General features: G+C 44.7%; 1 protein-coding gene across 1 annotated transcript in view; it reads left to right on the top strand.

Moving 5' to 3' along the window:
- The window catches only part of SLC6A5 (solute carrier family 6 member 5), a 289,164-nt gene that overhangs the window by 185,504 nt on the left and 76,833 nt on the right, over positions 1-26,827 (top strand). Inside the window, exons 10-11 of the mRNA XM_078684550.1 lie at positions 13,419-13,531; positions 14,916-15,047. Of these exons, the coding sequence (XP_078540676.1) occupies positions 13,419-13,531; positions 14,916-15,047 (245 nt within the window). The remainder of the gene's footprint in view (positions 1-13,418; positions 13,532-14,915; positions 15,048-26,827) is intronic.

Below are 26,827 nucleotides of genomic sequence, written 5' to 3'. Positions count from 1 at the left end.
CGGTGGTTCCGGCGTAGAGGGAGTTGCCGTAGTCCAGGTGGCTGGTGACGAGGGCCTGGGTGACCGTCTTCCTGGTCTCGGTGGGGATCCACCGGAAGATCTTACGTAGCATGCGCAGGATGTTGAAGCACGACAAGGAGACGGCGTTGACTTGTCTGGTCATGGAGACGGAGGAGTCCAGGATGAATCCCAGGTTGCGTGCGTGGTCTGTTGGTTTGGGTGCGCTGCCTAGGGCGGGGGGCCACCAGGAGTCGTCCCAGGCAGAGGGTGAGGATCCCAGGATGAGGACTTCCGTCTTGTCCGAGTTCAGTTTCAGGCAGCTGTTCTTCATCCATTCGGCTACCTCTTTCATCCCTTCGTGAAGGTTGGCTCTGGCGGTGGCAGGGTCGTTGGTGAGGGAGAGGATCAGCTGGGTGTCATCGGCGTAGGAGATGATGTTGAGGTTGTGCTGGCGTGCGATGGCTGCGAGGGGGCTCATGTAGAAGTTGAAGAGGGTTGGGCTGAGCGAGGAGCCTTGGGGAACGCCGCAGATGACTTCGGTGGCTTCAGATCTGAAGGGGGGGAGGCGGACTCTCTGTGTCCTTCCGGCGAGGAAGGAGGTGATCCACTGCAGTGCCTTCTCCTGGATTCCGACGTTGCTGAGACGGGGTAAATAAATAAATAATAATAATTGCTGTGGTAAATAAATAAATAAATAATACCCTATTTTTGACTAGACTTATAGCATAACAGATAGCTCAATAAATAAGAGTCAAGATTCGAGGTAGTAGGAGTTTCTGCAGGTTTATTACAGCATAAGGACAGGATCAGGACAACCTGCATAGGAACGGAATGACAGGGCCCAGCAGGACAACTGGGGCCCAACAGGGGAAAAGAGGCCCAGCAGCTGCTGGGGCTAGGTCTGGGATGAGCGCGCTAACATTCAATAACAAAACACAGGCATATATACATAGCGCGAACACATAGCATTACATTGCAGTAGGCGTAGCAGTGGGTGGAGCAGAAGGTGTGACGCGTAGCAGTCGCGAAAGATAACAGTAAAAAGAGGTGTAACTGGGAGTATACATAGACATGTGATGCAAACGTAACAGAATATGTCATGAATGGGCGGAAACATAGGAGGGGGCTACCTAAGGAGCCGGGACCTCTAACCTAATGGTGCGCGAAAACTAGCAATGACGTGTTACTAGGAGAAGCTGGGGGCTACGAACTCTGTGCTAGGAGCAGAGACTAAAGTCTGGAGGGTCGGAGCGACATGTACCTAGACCCTATCTGGTATCTAATGTTTAGGGAACATGTTGATATAAACTAGAAGTCATGAGGGGAAAAGCTAACTTGACTCTAAGACTGGACCATGCATTATTCTACATGAAGTGCGTGATGAAGAATACTAAATGACCATTAAATACAGTATTTCTCTAACGTGGAGACGAGAAGGCTAGACAATGACGGAAACTATTGATGCAGTTCAGTAGCTTAGGAATGCAGAGGAGGAGGACTGAACTGATAGCTGGAACTATAACATACTTTTGGCAGACTCAGAGGCAGAGCCAAGCTGCACCGGGCACTGCGAGGCAGGAAGTAAGTGAAGGGTCGAGGATACAGGTGGGGGCTGTATCGCTCCTCAGCGAGGCTTTCAGGAGACAGGAGCTGAATCTGTGGTCCGGGCCCTTTTGAGGCCTGGAAACGGGGACTTTATAATGGAATAACGTGTACACTGGGAAACGTGGCAACATTATTTTACATAGGCCTGATATTCGTAGTATTCACGAGGACTGGAAAATAGCATACTAGAGGTGGACACAACTGGAATTGCGTCATTGATCGGACATGGAGAATAACATATGCATATTGGTCATGCACACATAACATATGATGGATGAGGCGTAGGGACACAGAACATGGCAAAATTTACTTTTCCACATTCCCTCCTTGTCACTACGTTTCATCAGGAAACATCAATTTTCATGATACCATCTATCATTTCATACAGTACCATTTGCTCGTCTCGAATTGTCTGGGAACGGGATTTAGAACGGGGCTTGGGACTAGGAATACAAGAGGTAGCACACATGCTGCAAATCGCAGGGCCACATTGTATACAGAGGCAGCAGCTGAATATAATCGCTACTGCAATACCTAGAAAGGACAGGACTTTCCATCCCCATGCGGAAATTATATTCCAGAACCAACCGGACCATGTCCAGGTGCCTGGATCTTGATGTAACAGATGGGCAATTTTATGGAGTCTGGTTATAGCTGAATAAACAGACGGCGCGTTATTTGGAATGAAAATGCAGCAACTAGATCCGATGACTCTACAGGCCCCGCCCCTATCGGCCAGTATGACGTCAAGGACGAGACGATTTTGCAAAACGACAAATCTCATAGCAGATTGTTCTTCGGTTAGGTTACCTAGAGCAGAGGCAGTCTCATTAACTACAGCTTCAAGGGTTCTTGTTAACCTACGGATCAGTTTACTATTCTGGACAGGTCCTACAAAGAAGAAGAAACCTTTATTGAAATCTGTATACTGTTCTAGAGTAGTTTCAGTATAATCGACAATTGGGGACTCCCTTCTATGTCTAATGTGTACTAGATGTGTGTTTCTGTGATAATCAGATGGGGCTAGAAAAACAGGCGGCAGTAGGAAAGCAATGTAACAGGTTCCCTCCCAATCGAGGGGCAGACGGACATATGCAGTTTGACCACAAATAAAATAAGAATGACGTGAAGCTTTGAAAATAGATTTCCCACTGTCACTATACTGGATAACAGTAGTACATTCACTATGACCTACGTGTACGGAACCATAACTACGGACACATAATTCGCCTTTGACAGGTAGTACTGAAATAGCAGGTAAGTCTGGAGTAGTATCAGACTGAACATTCAGGACCATGAAATTCGACGAATAATTACCTAAATTATATACTTCATTTTCTAGATCTAAACCTGTTCTGTGGGGAAGACCTTGCTTGTCTGGAAAACATGTACTGTTAAGGAAAGACATATCTGTTGAGGATGACGTTAACGTGGACCATGCTCCACACGAACCATTGTGTGAGAATGGATAAGGAAACAGTGGCAGAACTCCCTTCGGTGTCTGGAAAGGGGGGAGTCGACCACACACCCAACAATTAGTGGCATTGCTGGTCTGGTGTGAATAATGTAACATACGGATGAATGTGTTGTTGCGCATAGCGAGGCGGTAAGAATATTCGTGAGGAGGCAGATCACTAAACGTGTGCTCTACTGTAACATTAGCAGACATATTTACATGAGGAACTGGAAAACACAGGAAAAGTGCGTAGCTGGTGCAAGAAATCATTATGCTGAGAAATAATATGAAACTCAGAAAAACGATACATTGAAGTGAACTTCGACTGACTCTCTCACTATGGGGGTCTATTTTATACATGTCAGAAACAGTCTAACCGTTTCACCTAGGGGAGGACTTATACAATCAAACTGACTGACTTATTTTACTAGACCTGAGCTTTAACTTATACTCCTGCTGCGGAGTTTTCTCTAACAAGGGAGGGGTTGTAATAATGTCTTGTGCGGGACAGTCCTTTAAAACAATGTTCTGGCAGTCTTTCGAATCCTGGCAATCCTTGGAAATGTTCTTGGAGACTGATTTCAATCCATTGAAAAGTTTTACATGAGAAAGGTGGACCCACCCCTTCCTGCCTTCCAACTTGACGGCAGTACGGGTGGTCAAGAGGACCTGACGTGGCTCCTTCCAACGTGGTTCCAGCGGACTTGATCTGTCAAAATTTCGGACCATTACAAGGGAGCCTGGAACGATCTCGTGCGGTGCCACCTCGGTATTGTCTGGAAATGCGGCGGCAACCTGTGAACGACATGAGTTGAGGGCAGACATCAAGGAAGCTAGGTAATCTGTCAGCATATTACATGAAACATCGGTAATACTTCGGGGTCTAGGAGTACCCCACATGTTAGGGGGGCGGCCGAATACGACCTCGTACGGGGACAGACCTGATCTGGAATGTGCGACCATGCGCATATAAAACAAAGCGACTGGCAGAGCTATTAACCAGTCCACACCTTTGTCTTTACAGACTTTTGCAATACGGATTTTCAGAGTCTGATTATGTCTCTCTACGAGACCGGCTGCTTCAGGATGGCGTACACAATGGAACTTCCACTGGTACCCTAACAAAAGGGAAACGTGCTTCATTAACTCTGAGGAGAATGGCTGACCGTTATCAGAATATACGACTCTAGGGAGTCCATATCTAGGGAAAAATTCACGAACCAACTGCTTGGCAGTGGTCGCGGCTGTGTAATCTGGGACTGGATATGCTTCTGTCCACCTGGACAAAGCGCATACAACTACAAGGACATACTTGAAACCTCGACATCGCTCCATCTGAATATAATCCATCTGGAGGACCTCAAAAGGGTGGTCAGGGGGCTGGAAACCACCTTGTTCCACCGGGACACTTTTACCTGGGTTAAACTGACAACATATCATACAGGTGCGGACTTTCTGCTTGGCTGCAGCTCGTAAATGCTTATTGAACCAAATGTTCTGGATACTGTCTAACATAGCTTTTTCTCCTAAATGTGCTGGACTATGTGCGGTATTAATAATGACTTGAACCATAGAGTCGGGGAGAAACCATGTGGCTCTACCCTTCGTTAACCATCCTTGATCTGTCTGGACCCCTCCTTGTTCAGACCACTTCTTGATTTCTTCAGGAGTAGCATGTAACTGGATATCTATGACGTCTTGTGTAGGGTCCTTAACTGTCATACATATAATCGGATCTGAAGTATGTGTCTGATTAACTGGAATGTCTGGAGTCTGTGCTGTAAGCTTGGCTGTGCGGTCTGCTAGATCATTACCTTGGGAAATAATGTCGGTGACTTTCGTATGTGCTTTGCACTTCATGATAGCAATAGATGTCGGTAAATGTATGGCATCTAACAGGGCTTGAATAAGGAGACCATGCTGAATCTTGGTTCCATGAGAAGTCATGAAACCTCTCTCCTGCCAGAGCACTCCGAAGTCGTGTACAACTCCGAATGCGTAACGTGAATCTGTGTAAACATTAACTTTCAGGTTCTTGGCATGTATACAGGCTTGTGTCAGAGCGACTAGCTCTGCTGCTTGAGCGGACAGGGTGTCAATACGGTGTGTTTCAATAACTTCAGTGTCAGTAGTCACTGCATACGCAGCGACTAGTTCTCCTGTATTAGTTCTCATACATGAACCATCCACATAAAGTGTCAGGTCAGGATCTGATAACGGAATATCTGTCAGGTCTTGTCTTGGCTTAGTCGTAATGTTAACTACTTCCACACAATCATGTGGGTCGGAATTTGAATTAACTGATGGTAACAGTGTAGCAGGATTCAGAACGTTGCAGCGTCTAATGTCTATGTGTGGCTGGAACAGTGTTAATTCATAACCCGTTAAACGTGCAATTGTCAAGTGCTGAGTTTGTGTTCGGTTTAAAAGAACTTCTACGGAATGTGGAACTTGTACTGTCAGAGAATGTCCTAAAACTATGGAATCACTTTGTCTGATAGCTAGTGCTGTGGCTGCAACTGACTTGAGGCACGCAGGCAACGCCTGGGCGACTGGATCTAATGTGCTAGAAAAATAAGCACAGGGCTTGTATTGACCTGCTTGATCTTGTGTGAGAACGGATAATGCTGTACCTTCCCGTTCAGTAACGAAAAGTGTAAAAGGCTTACTGTAGTTCGGTGTAGCTAGAACTGGAGCTTGACATAGGGCTTTCTTTAACTCGTTGAAACTAAGTGTATGTTCAGATGTCCAAGGGAGGACAGTCGATACGGTTGCCTCCTGTGTCGTTAACTGTATCAGTGGCTTGGCTAGAAATGCATACTGGGGAATCCATTGTCTACAATAAGAAGTAAGGCCGATAAAGGCACGTACCTCCTTCTGGGTTCTGGGCTGGGGAAGACTCGCTATTAACTGGATACGGTCGGGTGTCAACTGCCTACCCCTCTTGGACAGCAAGTGTCCTAAGTATACCACTTGCTGGACACAGAATTGAAGCTTCGAAGGTGACACTTTGTGCCCCATCTCGGCTAAAAAATACAGAACTGTAAGTGATGCTCGCTCGCAAGCACATTCAGAACGGGCTGTGATCAGTAGATCATCGACATACTGGAGCAGGGCAGTGTCAGTTGGCATGTGAATGTTGTCTAGTTGTCTCTTGAGTGCTTGACTGTAAATACTAGGACTTTCTGTGAAACCTTGAGGAGCGCGTGTAAACATATAGCTCCTTCCATTTAAACAGAATCCGAAAAGAAACTGACTGTCTGGATGAATTGGAACACAAAAAAATGCATTCTTAAGGTCTATGACAGTGAAAAACATGGCTTCGGAATCAATGGCTGTTAACAGGGAAGAAATGTCTGGGACAACTGGGTACTGAGGAATAATACATTTATTAAGCTCTCGTAAATCAATCACTAATCGATATACTGGGGGTGCATTTGGATCAGTACGTTTCATGACTGGAATGATCGGAGAATTACATACATTGGAGTCAGTTTCTACAACTACTCCTTGAGCCATGAGCTCGTCAATAATTTTGGATAAGGCTGCTACAGCCTCAGGTGGCAATCTGTACTGTCTGATTCGGGGTAACACTACACCTGGTTTAAGAGTCACACGATGGGGTGTGATTTGCATGTAGCCTACATCAGTTGGACCTTGCGCCCATAAATGCTGCGGTACTTTAGACAATCTTGAATCAAAATCTCGTAATACATAGTGACCCTTAAAGTCACGTAGGAACAGACGTATTCCCTCTGGGGAACAGCAAATAACTGCACCTAATTCTTTCAGTGTCTTAATGCCTAATAGGTTTTCTGGACATGACTTAGTAAGTAACAGATCAGTAGTGCGGGACAATGGACCTACTTCTAGAGTGACTGGCTTAGATATCTCATTAACTATTGGTTTTCCTGAAAATCCAAGGGAAACATTTCTTGAGCCTGAGAGCGGAGCCCCTGGAACTTCGGCATGACTAATTGTGGTCCTACTTGCCCCTGTATCGATCAAAAACTTTCTGTCTTTCCCTAATACTTGACTGTGAACATAGGGACCTTCTTGATCTACAGGTACCTCGATGAGAGGCAAGCCTACCTCCCTCTCTAGGCTGTTTCATGAATATGACTGATACTCTGGATACTCGGACTGTGCATACTGGTACATCTGCGATGTAACATGCTGTGTTGCAGCAATAGGCTGTGGTACTGTAACTGTCTGTTGTGCATTCTGTGGCTGAGGAATCTGTGAAACTTGTTCTTGTCTAGGCGGACGTGGTCTTTCTTTAGTCTTACCAGTAGCTATGTTGTGTTTCAGAACTGCACACTCGTTTATAAAATGACCTGGCTGTTTACAATAATTGCAGTTCCCTTTAACGGGAGCTGCAGGATGACTGGCTTGATTCAGACCCCTCTTCTGACTGTCTTGAGGAACAGATTGTGCAACTAGCACTTTCATTTTCGTGTCTTTCATACGTTTTCTTTCGTGTTCTTGCTCTTCTCTGATTCTATTCTGGTGATACTGGAGCATCTGGAGCATCTGGGACGGGGTATTCGCTTGCCAGGTGCTTTCGACTTTCAAAACTCGATTTTTAATTTGCGGACTTGAATTCTCGACTAATTTGGTGACGAAAAGATGAGGGTATGACTCACTACTTGTCTTGAGACCACTGTTAATACTGAAACATTTCTCAAATCTAGAATAAAAATCACTAATATCTTCATCTTGTTTCTGTTTACAGGCTGAGATTGCATCCCAGTCTTCTTTCCTAGTTGTTAATAATCTGGGTAAAACTTGAATCAATAATTCTGGTAATTCTTTACATTTATCTCCAAGACCGGTACCTGGTACTCGTGCCTTGTCTTCAGCTTCTAGAGCTGCCCAATCGATCTTTTTCTCTCCCACCTCCCATTCTTTTTCCTTTAACTTTTCATACACCCCTGCGGGTAACAGGACCTTTAACATTTTAATGATGTCTGGGTAAGTGTATTCTCCCATACGGAGCATGTCTTTTAATTCTCTATGGAACCCTGCTGGATCTTTGTCATGACAGGGAATTAGTTTCTTCATTTCAAGAAGTTCCATCTTTGATATTGGAGTGTATACAAACACTCGTTGCATTACGCCACCCGCCCCTTGGACTGGGTGGACTTCTCGTAACGGATTCTGTCTGTCTATGTAGAATGATTTACTTTCTGGGGGTGAGACATGAACAAAATGCGGGTTCAGGAACGTTCTATACTTGTGGCGCTGTTCTAGAATGACACTAATTAAATCGATACCTAGACCTCTCCATCTATACTGGAGTAACTCGTTCAGGATATCGTGTAACGGACCTGGATCAGAGTGTTGACCCTCATACAGAGTAATGAGGTACTGGATCATATACATACCCACCAGTCGTTGCTTGGCTGGGGGCAGTTTCAGAAACATTTGTGCCACTATTTCGTCTGGAAAAGTGGTAGAATCAGTAATCCATCGGACTGCTGATCGGGCTAGTTCTTGTTCATGCATAGTACTTAATTCACTGTAACTGACTCGTGATTTCAGAATGTGGTCGGTAGCTTGAAATACTTGTTCTAGAGAACCTTGTTCTGGTGCTAGATGAAAAATAGACTTGGGTTCTAGACGTAAATGGCGATCTGGAAATCTGGATTTTCCTACATACGCTATTCTGGCGGGATTCTCGTTCTCTTCCTCTTCAGGATCAGAGATACTTTCTTTCTCGCTTACTTGTGCTGCTTTACGCTGGTCGTGTAACCTTATTATTTCTTTACGAATTTTCTTGTACATACTCTCCATGGCACTGACGGTCTTGTGCTTACCCTCGGCTATATTATCACTCCACCTTGTCAAGATTCTCATTTCGGCGGGATCTTTAGACGGGTAATCTTGTTCTCTTATTAGACAATTGATCAGGAACTTTAATATCATGAGCTGAATCTCGGCTTTCCTTTGAGACATAATCTCGCCAATACTTTCTGGATCATCCCCTGTACGGATGAAACGATATATTCTGTCTAGATCTTCTTTCATATTCGGCAAGGTGACTAGATACTCGGTCACTCTCCTTACACGTAAGGAATATAAAACCATAGTATATTCGCCTGGAACTGGATCATAAACACATTCGTTAAGGGCTTGCCTGATTTCTGTAACAGACTTATTACTTTTAGGAGTACGCTGTGATGCTTGAGCATGTAATTCGAGTGCCGATAAACGCTTGTGTGGCGGCGGGGTTTGAGGAGTAGCTCCTCCTGCGGCTCCTAGACTGGAGTCGTCTACTGAGGCTCTACGTCCTGACAGAGTGGGAAATGGAACTGTAGGCTGGACCGGGGGTACCGTAACAGGTACTCCGGTGTCTGGAGGAGCGGGAAGTGCCTGATTTACAGGGACTAGCGGAGCGCGAACAGGATTTGCATATTCGGGGACTGTGTCGTCCAAATAGGACGAAACAAAAATATCAGCTGCGGTCGGTTTGTGACGTAGCTTGGTCGGAATTAATGGTGGCGGGAAATTACTAGATGCCTCTGGGGTCGCTTTTGGCAAACCTTCGGCAAGGAGAGGATACATACCCTTAATAAGGGCATGCCTCTGTCTGTCTGACTGTTCGGCTTTGACTTGTTCACCTATCTCGATTAATTCTCTTTCCTGGGTTCGTTCCTGGGATTCTCTACTTAATTCTGACTTTCTGACTTCCTTTTCCGTTCTTCTATGCGCTTCTTTACGCCATAACTCGATGGCATCTTTCTGTGACTGTCTGGCTTTCTTTTTCCATAATGCTTCTTCTACTCGCATGATACATTCGGCATCCCATGTACCCGATACGGGCCATCTATACTTTTCTTCTAACTGTTTGGTATACCCTACCCATAAATCTAGATATAATATGGCGCTTATGCCATGTTTCTGATACATAAAGTGACCTGGACTGTCCCTAGGCGGGACAGGAACTGCTTCCTCTAATAAACCTTTTCTAGTTTTTAACTGACGTAACTTGGAAAATATAGGCATGACTGAACTGTAATCTGGACAAAATACAATACACAATAAAAACACGAAATCACATCGCACTCATACCACAACAGTAAATTACATGAAGAACATTATAAATAACAGTTCGAACAGAATATTACCTGGAATACTGAGAACAGAAATAGAACAGATTTTCTCGAGAACGGAACAGACTAGAGTTACTGGATGCACTGCTGTAACAGTACGGAACATACCGGTCCCATAAAGGGACACATCAAGACCCGTATCCACCTAGGTGAACACTTCGTTTGTGAGTCTGGGCACCACCAACCCACGGACCAGGAGTCAATTTAGATTGGTCCTGTCTAGATACTACCCCAGCAATGGTACTCACCGGGCAGCACGGAACGGAAGGCCTCGGACTGGACTGGACGACGGACGACGAACTTCGGACTTCGGACTTCAGTTACAGGTGGGCCTCCGGATACCTCGGACCTTGGACTCTCGGCTTGGGCTCTGGTCGGGACTCGCCGCGTTCCTCCACCGTCTCGTTCGGATGCTGGACCGCCTCCTCCGTCTCCTCCGTGGGCCTGAGGGATACTTGAGCAGAAATATCTGCCACTGCGCAGAAGAGTTCCGTCACGACTGCAGAGGGTCAGGGGGTCGGCGTGGCTTCACCGACGCGTGGGGAAAGGGCAAGTCCCTATTCGGGCGCCATTATGTGGTAAATAAATAAATAATACCCTATTTTTGACTAGACTTATAGCATAACAGATAGCTCAATAAATAAGAGTCAAGATTCGAGGTAGTAGGAGTTTCTGCAGGTTTATTACAGCATAAGGACAGGATCAGGACAACCTGCATAGGAACGGAATGACAGGGCCCAGCAGGACAACTGGGGCCCAACAGGGGAAAAGAGGCCCAGAAGCTGCTGGGGCTAGGTCTGGGATGAGCGCGCTAACATTCAATAACAAAACACAGGCATATATACATAGCGCGAACACATAGCATTACATTGCAGTAGGCGTAGCAGTGGGTGGAGCAGAAGGTGTGACGCGTAGCAGTCGCGAAAGATAACAGTAAAAAGAGGTGTAACTGGGAGTATACATAGACATGTGATGCAAACGTAACAGAATATGTCATGAATGGGCGGAAACATAGGAGGGGGCTACCTAAGGAGCCGGGACCTCTAACCTAATGGTGCGCGAAAACTAGCAATGACGTGTTACTAGGAGAAGCTGGGGGCTACGAACTCTGTGCTAGGAGCAGAGACTAAAGTCTGGAGGGTCGGAGCGACATGTACCTAGACCCTATCTGGTATCTAATGTTTAGGGAACATGTTGATATAAACTAGAAGTCATGAGGGGAAAAGCTAACTTGACTCTAAGACTGGACCATGCATTATTCTACATGAAGTGCGTGATGAAGAATACTAAATGACCATTAAATACAGTATTTCTCTAACGTGGAGACGAGAAGGCTAGACAATGACGGAAACTATTGATGCAGTTCAGTAGCTTAGGAATGCAGAGGAGGAGGACTGAACTGATAGCTGGAACTATAACATACTTTTGGCAGACTCAGAGGCAGAGCCAAGCTGCACCGGGCACTGCGAGGCAGGAAGTAAGTGAAGGGTCGAGGATACAGGTGGGGGCTGTATCGCTCCTCAGCGAGGCTTTCAGGAGACAGGAGCTGAATCTGTGGTCCGGGCCCTTTTGAGGCCTGGAAACGGGGACTTTATAATGGAATAACGTGTACACTGGGAAACGTGGCAACATTATTTTACATAGGCCTGATATTCGTAGTATTCACGAGGACTGGAAAATAGCATACTAGAGGTGGACACAACTGGAATTGCGTCATTGATCGGACATGGAGAATAACATATGCATATTGGTCATGCACACATAACATATGATGGATGAGGCGTAGGGACACAGAACATGGCAAAATGTACTTTTCCACACGCTGTACTAGTGTATGGTGGCAGACAGTGTCGAAGGCCGCGGAGAGGTCTAGGAGGATGAGGGCTGATGTTACTCCGTTGTCAAGCAGTGCTCGGATGTCATCGGTGGCTGCGGTCAGGGCGGTCTCGGTGCTGTGGTTGGCCCGGAATCCAGACTGCGAGCGATCTGTCTGTACCTTGCGCGATCCCTAGTACCTGTGCCTACTCTAGTGCCTCCACCCTTGTGTATACTCTAATAGGTCTACACTTAGCTGTTGCGTGTCACCTCTGCATATTCCTCCCTATTCCCTTCTTCTATTACCACTACTGATACCCCTTTCCACTCCCCTTTCCCACGGCTTCTGCTGCTTAATACTCAAATCTATTTTTCAACACTCTATTTTTATTTGTGTCTGTTGTTTTTGGTCAAATTTCCTTAAATGTTACCAGGGAAAAGGTTATCATAATTTCTCATTGGGCAAATCACCAGGGGCCAGATGTAGGTAATTCATATTTACCGACTCTTAAATACCGAATTTTACCGATTCGGTATTTAAGAGTCGGTAAATATGAAGGGGGGAGATGTAGGTATTACAGATTCTGTAAATACCGAATCGTTAAGATTCGGTATTTACCGAATCTGTAAATACCGAATCGGTATTGCCCATTGATTCCTATGGGCCTTGAAGCCCATAGGAATCAATGGGCAATACCGATTCTGTAATTACAGAATCGGTAAATACCGAATTTGGCAAGGGTGCAGGTGGTGTCACTTTGACACCCTCTGGCACCCCAAAAATAGGCATGTGCGCCATGTGGCACACAGACATGCCCTAAGGGCATGTCTGTCTGTCACATGGCTAGGTGTGCATGCACACATGTGCATGCACACCTGAATTCGGTATTTTAACACCCAATTGGATTGGGTGGTAAAATACCGAATTTGTAGGGATTTTTGGGACTCAGAAGAGTCCCACCTACATCTGGAAGGTACCGAATCGGTAAAAATACCGATTCGGTATTTTACAGATTCTGTAAATTTACCGATTCGGTAAATTTACAGAATCTGTAAAATCTGGCCCCCTACATCTCAAGATGCCAAATACCGGTCGGAAACGGCCGAATTCGGCCGTTTCCGAACGGTATTTGCCACCTACATCGGGCCAAATGGGTTATCAAGTTTGTGTTCTTCCTTTTGTTTTTTTCCTCTAAAATAATTTAGAGCAAGGAAAAATAAAAGATAATAATCCACCCAATATAGAAATAAAAGGAAACTTATTTCACCGATCCTTTTTAGTCCCTCAGCTGAAACATTTGTAATTCTGTTATAGAGCTCAATTAGGATTTCCATGAAAGACCTAGAAGAATATTTTTGGAATAGTATACCACTAGTTATGGAAAATAGAGATATTCAAATGCAATAACTAAGCGTGCTTCTTCCAGGTCCTGGAATTGCTTTTGTGGTTTATCCAGAAGCTCTGACGAGACTGCCACTGTCCCCATTCTGGGCCATCATATTCTTCTTGATGTTACTAACGCTGGGACTGGACACTATGGTAAGGCCTGTCTTTTGTCGCTCTCCATTTCCTTTTTTTAACTGTCTTGGTACTCTAGAAGGAAGGTGCACAACCTCTAAGGAGGCCACAGCTCCACATATGATTCTATCTATTTGACTGTGGCCCAGGGCAGTGGCACCCACTTGGTTCCTTTGCATTCCCACTGCTCTCAGTGAGAAGCCCATCCCCACCTCCTACACCTTGATGAATGATGACTAGTTATCAACAAGACCCCCATTACAAAGAAATATGTTGGGTTAATGCCTGAACTGTCTGTTGGAGCTTCAGAACCACCGGTTTAATAGTTCTACTGATGTATTCATTGCATATTAACATCTTGTCCTACCCCAGGATTCTCTTCACTTCCACAGCCTGATGATATATCTGCCAGAGGGTGTGGCATAACACCCAATATAATATTGAACAGTTGCTTGTGTTTTTTTTGTTGATGATGTGGCATGGGCGATCTCACGAGGGTCTGCTACTCATGAGGAGTGGGTCTGTATTGAACTTACTAAAGTTTATAAGCATGGTGTTGTACTGTAGCCTTAAGAACAGGACATCCACAGAGCTACCATAGCATGGAAACCATGTCTAGCTCTACCTGCTCCCATCTCCACCCCAGTAGTAATAAGATCTCTGTTCCACCACTGGACAGGTAGAGTTATTTTAGTGTGTTTGTGTGAGTGCGTGTGCATGATGACCCTGTGCTCATGCGGCAATATATATTTATAGATTTTACAACATGCATGCCATATCTATTAATAATGAGGCAGCTAACGTATTATATCACTAAATGCCTCTAGTTTCTAGCTCTAACATACTTTATTTTCCTCTGTGCCACATCCATTTTCAGATTATAATTTAAGGAAACTTTCAGACATTGTTTATCTTACATCTTGTGAACACTGTAATGTGAAGTGGGTGTCATACTATGTTACAGATATGCAGGCAGCACTCAGGCACAGGACGACCATCAAAGAATGTGATTTTTGGATCTAGCTTGACAGCACAGCTGTCTTAAGACCTACTGCTACATGTACAATAAACACAGCATTTGCTTTGACCCCGCCCAAAGTGCTAATACCTTCTCACTTCATCCTTTGACTGTTTGGTATATCATTCCGCCTCTTATAGTGTGCTTACATTGTAATGCACAAGGGCCTACTTTAAATGTTACAAGTAAACTGAATCATCATACATTATTTAACCAGGAAATATGTTTTGTTCATGAAACAATTGCTTTATGCTAATTATATTTTTACCTCTTAGAATGATATTTGTGTGTTTCAGTCAAGACTCAAATACAAGCATTAACCCTTGTCTTTGCCAATGTGTTTTGCTGTATCGTTTAAACACAATATTCTCTTATGTCTCTTTTCAGTTTGCTACAATTGAAACCATAGTGACCTCTGTGGCAGATGAGTTTCCAAAGTACTTGCGTACCCACAAACCCCTCTTCACCCTGGTGTGTTGCGTTGGCTTTTACATCATGGGGTTTCCTATGATTACCCAGGTAAAAGCTGCAATGACATTGCATAACATGTGTTCTAAACTGTACAGTGTGTTTTTGGCACTGATAACAGATATTTATTTCTATCCAAATCATTGGGGTTCATTAAGTAGGAAGAAAGAAAGATTAGGTCGACCTGCCAAGAATTGCAGTGTTCATTCTTCAAAATCGTAGGAATTCAGAACGCACCGCATGTGTAGTTGGTGAGCAGCCATCACAACGCGGGTATTACCACCCGCTGCCATTACGACGCTGCTATGACAACGCAAGTCATTTCAACGACTTGCGCTGGAGGGCGCTGTTGGAAAAGGAATAGTTTAATTTTCTATTCCAACACCTTCCCTACTGTAATGTCGGCTGGAGTTGGAATAGAAAATTAAACTATTCCACTATCCAGCGCTTACAGTGCAAGTCGTTGTAACGACTTGTGTTGTAAAAACAGCATTGTAATGGCACGCGGGGTAAAAGCCCGCGTTGTAATGTTATACAACCGTGTAGTTTGTTTCTGAGTATTGTGACTAATTAGTATTTTTGATGATTTATTTTATTTTGTTGAAGTATCTAATGTATAATATATAAAAAGGATATTACAAGTCACTTTAGAGTTATTGGACCGGTCTTTTGACTTCTATATGGTCACAGAACTCCTTATTGACTTACAGGAAATACTAATGTCTCTTGTCTCATGAAGGCTTAGCCAAGCAAAACTAAAGGGGAGCATATAATAATGGGTGTTAGGAACTTTGTGTATCTCCCACAGATTCTCGAACTTCCTCCAACAGAAATGTGTGGATAGTGCGTGATTTTATTCAGAATATGGGTGTTCAGGAAATTATGGTAAAAAAGTAGTGGGATCTACGCAAGGTTCACCGCCCTGGAGTCCTCTGACTGTCTAGTTTAAAAAAATGTGTGGGTCAGGTAGATATCCCTGGAAGGGGCCAAGTCCAGCTCCTAATAGATCAGCTACCCTATGGTCGAAACAAGTCATTTTTTAAAACAGGAAATGTTGATATCTTAACTTTGAATTTGAGAGAGTTTTTGTTTTGTTTTGTGCAAAAGTCAAATTTGTACAAATAACCAATATTCCTAGAATAAGTATATCTAGGGCACTGCCTATGCATTGTTACATGTCGGTACAGAAGGGAATATAATTTTTAGATGCAGATCAGCTGTTATCCCATGTTATAGGACAAACCACAACTGTTTGGGATAACCAGCAAACACTATCCTTGCAGCAAAAAGGATCTACCTGATACACACCTGTTATCCTCACAAACTGCAAGTGGGTTGAAATCACGAAAGATAGGAACAATTGACTACCACTTATCGAAATCCAGGAACTGGGATAAAAATTGCCTGTTTTATTTTAACAAACATGCTTATTCCTGAAAGCGGGTGGTTAGTGATCATACAATACAAACCTTTAGTTGATGCCATTTTTAGAAAAACATGCACTTCCTTGCAGAGCACTATTTAAAATAAGAAACAAACAGCCTGATTCATCAAGCCGAATTGCACTCGCAAAGGGCCAGATTCTGAGAATCTGGTGCTTTGCGGGCGCAATTTTTGCATTTGGGATTCATCATCCCAAATGCAAAAATCGGTAATTGCTAATTCGCTAAATTGCAAGGAATTACATTTAAGGAATCTCTATTTGAGATTCCTTAAATGCAATTCATCAACCATTTTTAAATTGCTAATTCGCAATTTCGGGCCGCTATTTACCGCGAGGTCAAACCTTGTGGTAAATAGCGAAAACTTAGAAAAATGCTTTTAAAACATTTTTCTAAGTTGCATGTTGCACACACACATGTCCTTTGGACATGTGTGTGCGCAACACCTGTTCCAATTTGCATTTAAGGGGTGCTACAGGGTGTCCTTTGGACACCCCTGGCACCCTTTAAATCGCTATCTTATTTGCGATTAGCTAATTGCTAATCGCAAATAAGGAATACTCCCCATTCATTCCTATGGGCCTTTTGGCCCATAGGAATGAATGGGGAATTATTCCTTATTTGCGATTAGCAATTTGCTAATCGCAAATAAGGAATGTGTAGGAATCGCAATTCTTTTTGCGATTCCTACATGAATACCGTTTTGCGAGTTTGTAATAGCGATTACTTATGAATCGCTATTATAGACTCGCAAAACGGGTCTTTGATGAATCAGGCTGAAAATGCAGCTATATTTATATATTTTTTTTTTAGGGTCCTTGCAGAGAAATGTACAAAACCGGAGTACCTTTAGATCGATCAAGATGTGGGGAAAAACAATGCAAATTTGGCATAGATACTTTTTGTGGAAATTGTTATTAAGGCTTAAGCGTGTAGTACCCCAGACATAACACAATGGCTTAGCACTGAGGATTGAAAAAACTCAGCATAAGTAGTTAAAATATAACATGGCACAACACTATTAAAGTGTCAAAACAGAATGAAGCACAACAGCTGCAGTACAGTGCAGCAAAATTACCTTTCAATAATCTAGCACAATAGCACAGCAGCACAAAAACAACATAACCAATCACCACCCCTGCAAAATACCACACAATAAATGTGCACACATTTTTTTTGTCCCACATTGTTAGCTCTTCCTACTTTCGTAATACGGTGATAAAGGGTGATTAGGAGCAACAGCTGCCTTAATTTACCACCGTGGACATGAAATAACGCCAGAAAACAATGTTTTGTGATCCTTCCTAGCATGTATAAAATGATCTTGTAGCTATAAATATCTCCTTTCTGGTGAACACTGTTCATTTAAATAGAACAGTTCACAAGAACAAGAAGCCAGTTCTGGTTTTCCTTGTATGAACTGTGATGCTGTGGGACCAGCCTTTCACTTTGGCTGCTGGTATTATGACATCACAACTCAGCTGCAATAGTTTTTACAGTTGAATAGCTATTCATTTTCATATTACAAGTGACTAGAGATGCCAACTGTAATAAGGAAATTAAACAAACTTTTATCTAGGGCATGTGCTCTACCCTTATAGTTAGCACTCCCAGTTTAAATCTTGAAATCTATTTCAAAATCAAATTTACCTGACACGAATAAGAAAAAGAATAGTTCCACACCAATTTAGAAGAAATAGAGCACCTATCATTAAATTATTTTACAACAAAATAAACCAAAATCCAATTAGTGGTACCTGACTTGAATTTTTAAAGTGAAAAATGGAGCCCAAAAGGTCTGCGGACATCTACGGAGTGCGGTTCGGATTCACAAAGTGGATTGGGCCCACTCTACACTTACTTTAGAACATAGAAGAATTTGTGAAGAGAAATTTCTTAGAAGATAAAGGAGCATATTACCAAGCAATAGCGATAATTATCGCTATTGCTTGGTTACAGACAAAATTTTACAGCTGAGCTGCGGCGATTTTTATCGCAGATAAACCTTGGTATTACCAAGGTTTATCGCAAATGCGATAAAAATCGGCCGCAATGCATGAATATCGCTGAAAAGTCAGCGATATTCATGCATTACCGAGCTAATGCTCTTAGCCATGTTATCCACCTCCCATTGGATAACATGGCTAAGAAATGCTCAGGGCAGGTGTTAGCTTTTGGAGATATTCGCGCTTAGCGCAAATTTCTCCAAAAGTTGGTAATAGGAGATAGCGATGTTAGCGACTGTTTCCAGTCGCTAACATCTTGGCACGCCCACTTTGCAAGTCATTAGTGATAAATATCAATGACATGCAAAGTGGGGCCCAAGATGGTCGCTATCTCCTACTAGCTGTCGCTAACTGGTGTTAGCGACAGCTAGGTAATAGGGAGATCATTTTATCTCCGCTTTCTTGGCTTTTAAAGCCAAAAAAGCGGAGATAAACCCCCTTGATAATATGGCCCAAAGTTTTGCTGTGTAAGGCAGCCGATGGTGTCAAGGAGGAGGTGTTATCGTCGGTGGATGGAGTTGCAGTGAAATTTCGATATTCAGACTCAGTCTCTTTCAAGGAAGGCCCGATACCCCTCTGCGAGGAGCTGATAAAAAAGATATGCTGCTGCGAAGTAGAATGCAGTGGGAATTATAGTGAAGTCAGTCCAACCATTGAACTCACACTGGGATTCTTGGATGCAAGCTGAGAAGTAGGTCGTAAGCAGCAGTGCAGTCCTCAAAGAGTGCAATACAGGCTTCAGGCAGCTACGTAGACCTCTTGGTGCAACAGGGTAGTCCTCTGTAGCACACAGCAAGCCACAGGCAGTGGGGCAGTCCTCTCAGAGGCCTTCCACAAGTCCAGAAATGAACTTAAGAGTGGGCCTGAGAGTCCTAGTTTAATACCTGGTGCAGGTTTGGAATTGAACTGGAGTCCTCCCACCTCCCCCTCCCCTTCCCCACAGAAGTGTTGTGGCTGAAATTTCATGCCCACGTGTACTGGTACCAGATGTCTGGGGTACAAAGGGGTAGTGTGAAGTTCTCTGTGTGTGTGCTGATTCAATGTCTTTAAAATGCTAGGGGGCTGGGCACATACTGCTTGGATGGTCCATCTTGCCAGCATACTATCTATCTATATTGTGGCTGTCCAGAAGGAATACACAAAGGCATACTGCCAATTTCACCTTTTCATGTGACTCAGGAAACAGGCTGCAGATACCAATTTGTTAAAACAATTAAAAGCCAAGGTTTCTAAAAGTAGCATTTTCAGAATTGTAACTTAAAATTACAAATTTACCATGGGAGGGAGGGGTAGGTCTAACAGAAGTGAAAGATGAATTTGTGAGTTTTTTACTACCAGGACATATAAAACTTGAAAGTATGTGTCCTGTTTTTTATTTGCAGTGCACCCTACCTCATGAGTTGTTTAAGACCTACCATAGAGGTAAACTATATGTACTAAAAGGGACGTGTGGGTCTGGCTATGGGTTTATTTTGCCAAGTTGACTTTGTAGTTTCCATCTACTCACAGGCTGCAGTGGCAAGCCTGAGACATGTTTTAAGGGGATACTTAAGTAGGTGGCACAATAAGTCTAGCAGGCCCACTAATTTAATCTACCAGCTCTTTGTATATGGTATACCACTTTACTAGGGACCTATATGTATAACTTAAAAATGGCAATCATGTGTAACCAGATTTTACTATGTTTTGGGAGTGAGTACAAGCATTTAAGAGCTGATTAGTAGTGGTAAAGTACACATAGTCTCAAAGCCAACAAACACTAATTAAGTAAAACAGGAGAGGGGAAGGCAAGTTGTTTGAGGGAAAGACCACCCTTAGGCGGGCAGGTCTAACATGTGTCCTATCCCCCAGCTGGAAATGGGGAGAACAGCCCAAACCCCTGGGAGTCCTCATCACTAAGATGGAAGAGCCAGGGCAGACCATCAGCATTGGAGTGGTCTAACCCAGGGCGGTGTCACACCATATAGTCAATTACCTGTAGGGAGATGGACCCCAGCAACAGTTTCAGATTCTCACCCCTCATTTACATGGGCCACCTGAGGTGCCTGCAGTCTTTGTGTACTCAGAAATGATTCCAAAATAGGTATGGTCGCAGCTTCCTCAATGCTCAGACAACAGAAAAAGCCCTTCTATCTATTGACTTCCACCTCTGATTCCCTAGGAAGTAACTTCCTACTGATGAAGTCTACTGGTTGGTCTAGATCTTCTGCAGTTACCTGTGACAGTACAACCCCTATGCTATGCCATGCTTTGAAGATTAAGTCTGCACTATGAATTCCTTATAGAAGTCAGGGGCCTTGAGTTCACGTGCTGTACACATTGCCTCCATCAGGGTATCAAATGCTTTCTGGAAGACCTCTGTCCATATTACCTTTTGTGGCTGCTTTTTGGAAGTTAGCCAGTCAAGGGAGCGACAATGGTGCCATACTCCTTGACAAACCTCCTGTAGTATCCATTGAGGCCCAGGAAGGCCCTCATTTCTGTCTGAGTTTTGAGGGGCTACCAGAAGAGGATAGTATCAATGGGGGGAGGGCTTGTGCCTGACTCCTGGAGAGGTGCAGAGGTGGTCCCCATTTTTAAAAAGGGCAGTCGGGATTTACCCGGGAACTATAGGCCTATAAGCCTTATAGACTCCAGCCAGAAATTGGCCGGGAAAACCATCTTGGGGAGAATTACTCAATGGGTGGACGACAATCACATTCTGTCCGACATGCAGGCTGGGTTCCGTTCGGGTACAGGAACTATTGAACAGGCCTTTAGGCTTTTGTTGTTACACTGGAAGGTGGTGGTGCTGGGCAAAGGCAGTCTCTATCTGGCCTTTATTGACCTTAAGACTGCCTTTGACCTGGTACCAAGGGAGGAACTTTGGAGGGTGCTTCATGGTTTAGGGATGCCCCCGTACCTACTGAACCTCCTCATTAACCTGCACACCAACACCTATGCCCAGGTTAGATGGGGGCTGAATGGGGAAAAGACCAATAAAATCAGGGTCGAGAGGGGAGTAAGACAGGGCTGTGTTTTGGCCCCCACCTTATTCTCCCTCTATATTAACGGGGTGGTAGATCATCTACTGGGCGAACCATCAGATGCTCCCAGCCTGGGTGGAGTAAAAATTCCAACTCTGTTGTTCGCCGACGACACCCTCCTCATCTCCAAAACCCCCCAAGGTCTACAGTTTTTGCTGAACCGCTTCCAGGATTTCTGTACCACTAAAGGCCTCGTCATTAACATAGACAAGACCAAGTACCTAGTCATGCATCCACCCCGCAAACTTGGTCGCCCTCCAATCCTGAACTCCATACCCCTAGAAAGAGTGGCGGAATTTGATTATCTGGGGATCCGTCTGAATGATGCAATGAGCTGGACTGCCCACATCGATAAAATGACTCTGGCCCACAAAAGGGTGGGGGGCGCCCTTCTTAAGGAATTCAATAACTCCTCAAAACATTGTGTTGCACCCATACTGGAGATTTATAAAGCTCGTGCAGTCCCTGCTTCTCTCTATGGATCGGAACTGTGGGGCTTGGGCAAAGTCGACTCATTGAGTAAGGCCGAAAATAAATTTATCAAGGATCTTCTTGCTATTCCATCGAGCAGCCCGACCATCCCAATGCTCTTGGACACGGGCTGTAAAGCCATAAGGGACCAGGCTCGGCTTCGTCCCCTTCTGCTCTGGGCACGTTTGTGGAGGGTCCCGGAGCTACAATCGTATGCCAATGGTCTGGCAGAAGTGATGCATGCTGATGGTTGGAGCAGCATCAAATGGCTGAAGGACATAAAACATCTTTTAGGGGAACTGGGTTTGGCTTCTTGCTGGCATAGTCACTCCGCTCCACTAAAGAAGATTCTAAAAAAACTTTTCTGGGAGTGGGTTGACGTGAAGCGCTCTAGTAGCCAGCAGCATTGCAAAACCACCGCAGCTTTCCTGTCGTTCAAAGACGTTGTCTTGTATGAGCCATATATGGATATTATAACAGTGGCTATGGATAGGTCCTTGTACATTAAATTTCGGCTAGGAACCTTGCCCTTGGCGGATCTCTGTTCAAGGTGGAATAAAGCCCAGCCCACATCACGCTTTTGTGCCTCTTGTCCGGACAAACCAGAGACGGTGCCACACTTCCTTTTTGAATGCCAGGACTATGGTCGCCCCAGATCGCGTTGGCTTGGCCCCATTTGCAGAGAACTGGGGACTCGTCAGCACTCTGTTGCCCTTCGGATTCTTTTAACTAACACAGCCCCTCCTATTGTTTGTGCTGTTGCAAAATTTTTAAAATGGGCTTGGTTGATAAGACTTAGAAGACTGTCCATAACAATTTAATTCTTTTTTATCTAATTTATGCTGACATACCGTGTTTTAATTATCATTCCACTTGTACAGTCTTACTTATTTCGACATGCTGTTTTTATCTTTTTGTACTGCTTTTATGATATGTGCATATCGAAATAAAGCATCAATCAATCAATCATATGGTATACCACTTTACTAGGGACCTATATGTATAACTTAAAAATGGCAATCATGTGTAACCAGATTTTACTATGTTTTGGGAGTGAGTACAAGCATTTAAGAGCTGATTAGTAGTGGTAAAGTACACATAGTCTCAAAGCCAACAAACACTAATTAAGTAAAACAGGAGAGGGGAAGGCAAGTTGTTTGAGGGAAAGACCACCCTTAGGCGGGCAGGTCTAACATGTGTCCTATCCCCCAGCTGGAAATGGGGAGAACAGCCCAAACCCCTGGGAGTCCTCATCACTAAGATGGAAGAGCCAGGGCAGACCATCAGCATTGGAGTGGTCTAACCCAGGGCGGTGTCACACCATATAGTCAATTACCTGTAGGGAGATGGACCCCAGCAACAGTTTCAGATTCTCACCCCTCATTTACATGGGCCACCTGAGGTGCCTGCAGTCTTTGTGTACTCAGAAATGATTCCAAAATAGGTATGGTCGCAGCTTCCTCAATGCTCAGACAACAGAAAAAGCCCTTCTATCTATTGACTTCCACCTCTGATTCCCTAGGAAGTAACTTCCTACTGATGAAGTCTACTGGTTGGTCTAGATCTTCTGCAGTTACCTGTGACAGTACAACCCCTATGCTATGCCATGCTTTGAAGATTAAGTCTGCACTATGAATTCCTTATAGAAGTCAGGGGCCTTGAGTTCACGTGCTGTACACATTGCCTCCATCAGGGTATCAAATGCTTTCTGGAAGACCTCTGTCCATATTACCTTTTGTGGCTGCTTTTTGGAAGTTAGCCAGTCAAGGGAGCGACAATGGTGCCATACTCCTTGACAAACCTCCTGTAGTATCCATTGAGGCCCAGGAAGGCCCTCATTTCTGTCTGAGTTTTGAGGGGCTACCAGAAGAGGATAGTATCAATGTTGGCCTAAAGGGGCCGAACCTTCACCCAACCACCAGGTATCCCAGGTACACCACAGTTACCTGTCCTAATGGGCACTTGTTGACCTTGATAGCCAGGCTTTCATGTTGCAGGACCTGAAGTACCTTCTGCAAGTAGTGCAGGTCGTCCTGCCAGCTGCTACAGCTAAGTCATCGAGGTAGGTGGCATTGAAGGACTCCATCCTGCCCAGGACCCTGGTGACCAACATATGGAAGGTGACAGGGGTATTCTTTATTCCAAAGGGCATAATTCTGTATTAGAAATATCCATTTGGGGTAGGGAATGTTGACCTCTCTTTGGTACCCTCATTTAGGGCAGTATGCCAGTATCTTGAAATGACAAAAGTACTTAGGAACTTGGCAGCTCTCATTCTGTCAATGAGCTTATCGGCTTGTGGTATGAAGTGTGCATTAGTCTTAGTGATTGAATTGTACCCCTGAAGTCTACACAGAACCTGAGTTCTGGGCAGTGCCTAGTGGGGTGACTTTGGGTACCAGGAACACTGGGCTGGACAAGGGCACTACTGGAGTGCCCAATCGTTCCAAAGTCAAACATTTTTGAGACTTCATCCTAAATGGTAGCCCTCACCTTGCCTGACAACCAGCACATCTCGCTTTTCACAGGCATACTGTCTCCTCTACCTGTGTCCTGGATACACAAGTGTGTGAGCCCAGGTGTGAGGGAGAAGAGGGAGGGAAGCCGGTGGCAGTCTCTGCTCTTCACAGGTCAGAGTAAGGGAGTGGTTGACACCCTCCATTGACACATCCTTCTCCTTAGTGCATGGGAGGTCAAGGAGAGGCTCGCGTTCTTCCTCTATAATCACTGTCATCAGGAGCATGGTGAACTCAGACCTCTTATAGTGTGGTTTGAGATAGTTCACATGAAATATCCTTAACGGGCTTCTTGGGGTTTAGAGGTCGACTAAGTAGGAGACCTCCCCCTTTCTCTCCTTCACCTCATAAGGCCATAACAAATGGTCTTGGCTGTCCCTGGGCTTCACTGGCTCTATTACCCACACCTTGTAGCCAGCCTTAACCTTCACCAGAGTAGCCATCTGGTTGTTCTAGTGTTTCATTACTTTCTGGCTGTATTCTAAGTTTTCAGAAGACTTATTCCAGAACCTCTACATCTGGCTCCTCAGAGCCAGCATGTAACCGAATACATCCTGGGAGGGGTGGTTTGTGGAAGCTTGCTCCTCCCCTCCTTCATTAGATTGAGAGGTTCCCTAACACGGTGACCATAGAGGAACTGAATGGGCTAAACCCAACTCTCTTCTGTGGTATGTCCCTGTGAGGAAAGAGCAGGCATGGCAGGAAGATAACACACTTTGGCCTCAAGGGCTCCGAAAAGCCCATAATCATACGCCTATGGGTCTTGTCGAATCTTTCAGCAAACCCATTTGTCTGAGGGTGATAGTGTGTGGCAAACCTGTAGGGTACCCCGCACTCATCCCACGTGGACTTTATGTAGGCAGACATGAGGTTGATGCCCCCATCAGACACCCATTCCTTGGGAACCCCACTCAGGTAAAAATCCACATCAAGGTCCTAGCCATTGCAGGAACGATGACATATCTCAGATGGCTGGACTCTGGAAATCTAGTGCCATGATCCAACAAAACCAGGATAAACGTGTTGCTGAAGGCAGTTTTGGGATTCAAGCGCCCAACAATGTCAATACCCACTCTTTCAAAGGAGGAGCCAATGACAGGAAAAGACCTGAAGGCTCCCCAGGTTCCCTTACCTGTTTAACCATCTGTTTGCATGTAGGATATTAACTACAGAATACATCTGAGGCTGTCTCCATCCAGTTCCAATTGAAGTGAGTGACAAGACTGGTAAAGGTATTGTCCTACCCCAGTTGTTCTGCCAGGGGGAAGTCATGAACCAGCTCTATTGGGAAGGCTCTGTAGTACTGGAGGATCACCAACACATGGGTTGCCCAAGGCTCATGAACCATGGGCTCAATATAAAGAAGGTAATTCTCCCAATAGATCAGTTGATCTACAGAGATGCTACCTGCTGCCTGGACCTCCGAGTGCCACCTGAAGCACACTAGGGTTGGGCACTCCTTTTGTGCTTTACAGAAGGTCTTCCAGATAGGCCCACACTCAAATTGGAGGGTTGAGATTGCTGCTGTGTACCATGACAGAAGAGTGTAATAACTATAATCACAACTTAAAGCGCATGAGTAAGAGATAGATGGGAGTACAAATCCAACTAGGTTTGCATAAAAAGCCCTCACTCACAACTAGTTACCTTGAGTTCGAGGCACTAGCTGCACCTGTGGGATGAGAAAATATCACACTATGGGTCACGGGAAGTGGGTGGTGGCGAAATCGGTACACCGCCCTCGTCACCAGGCACTCGCGCGATACCTGCTCCAAACCCTCTCAAACCGGACCCTGTAGATGGGTCCGGTTTGAGAGGGTTGACCCACGTTGTGATATTTTCTCACCCCACAAGTGCAGCTGGTTCCTCGAACTCGAGGTAACGTCCTAAGGAATATTCTTTCTTTGCACTTTTTTGCACCTTTTTTCACTCGCACGTCCTCAGGTTAGGGTGGGCCTTAGCGTGCCCATACCGCCGAGGTTTAGTTGCTTTCTTGGTCCTGACGAATACCTGGTTAATATACACCATTTTCAGCAGAAACATGTTTACCTAACCCCACTTAGAGGAAGTAGCCTCTTGGACCCTAGGCATCTGCAGGTCTACCTCATAGGCATAAAACCACTTAGCTATGTCATCCCCTCCACATAAATAGCTGGGCACCAGGTCTTGCGGTATGTGGATCCTAGCCTCTCCAGTGGACACTGAATGTATACTGTCATCAATGCTATTGAACTCAGCTTGTTTGGCTCCGATGTCTACTCTGTAAGACTCATCTCATGAGCCAGGTTCCTTTCTTCCATGGCTAGTATCTTCTACTCAAGGGTCCAGGAGGCCTTCTTTGCCACTCTCCGGGCAGCTGCCTCCTCCTTA

This window comes from Lissotriton helveticus, chromosome 3_2, assembly GCF_964261635.1.
Source record: "Lissotriton helveticus chromosome 3_2, aLisHel1.1, whole genome shotgun sequence".
NCBI lineage: Eukaryota > Metazoa > Chordata > Amphibia > Caudata > Salamandridae > Lissotriton > Lissotriton helveticus.
This window is presented reverse-complemented; position numbering and strand designations above follow the sequence as displayed.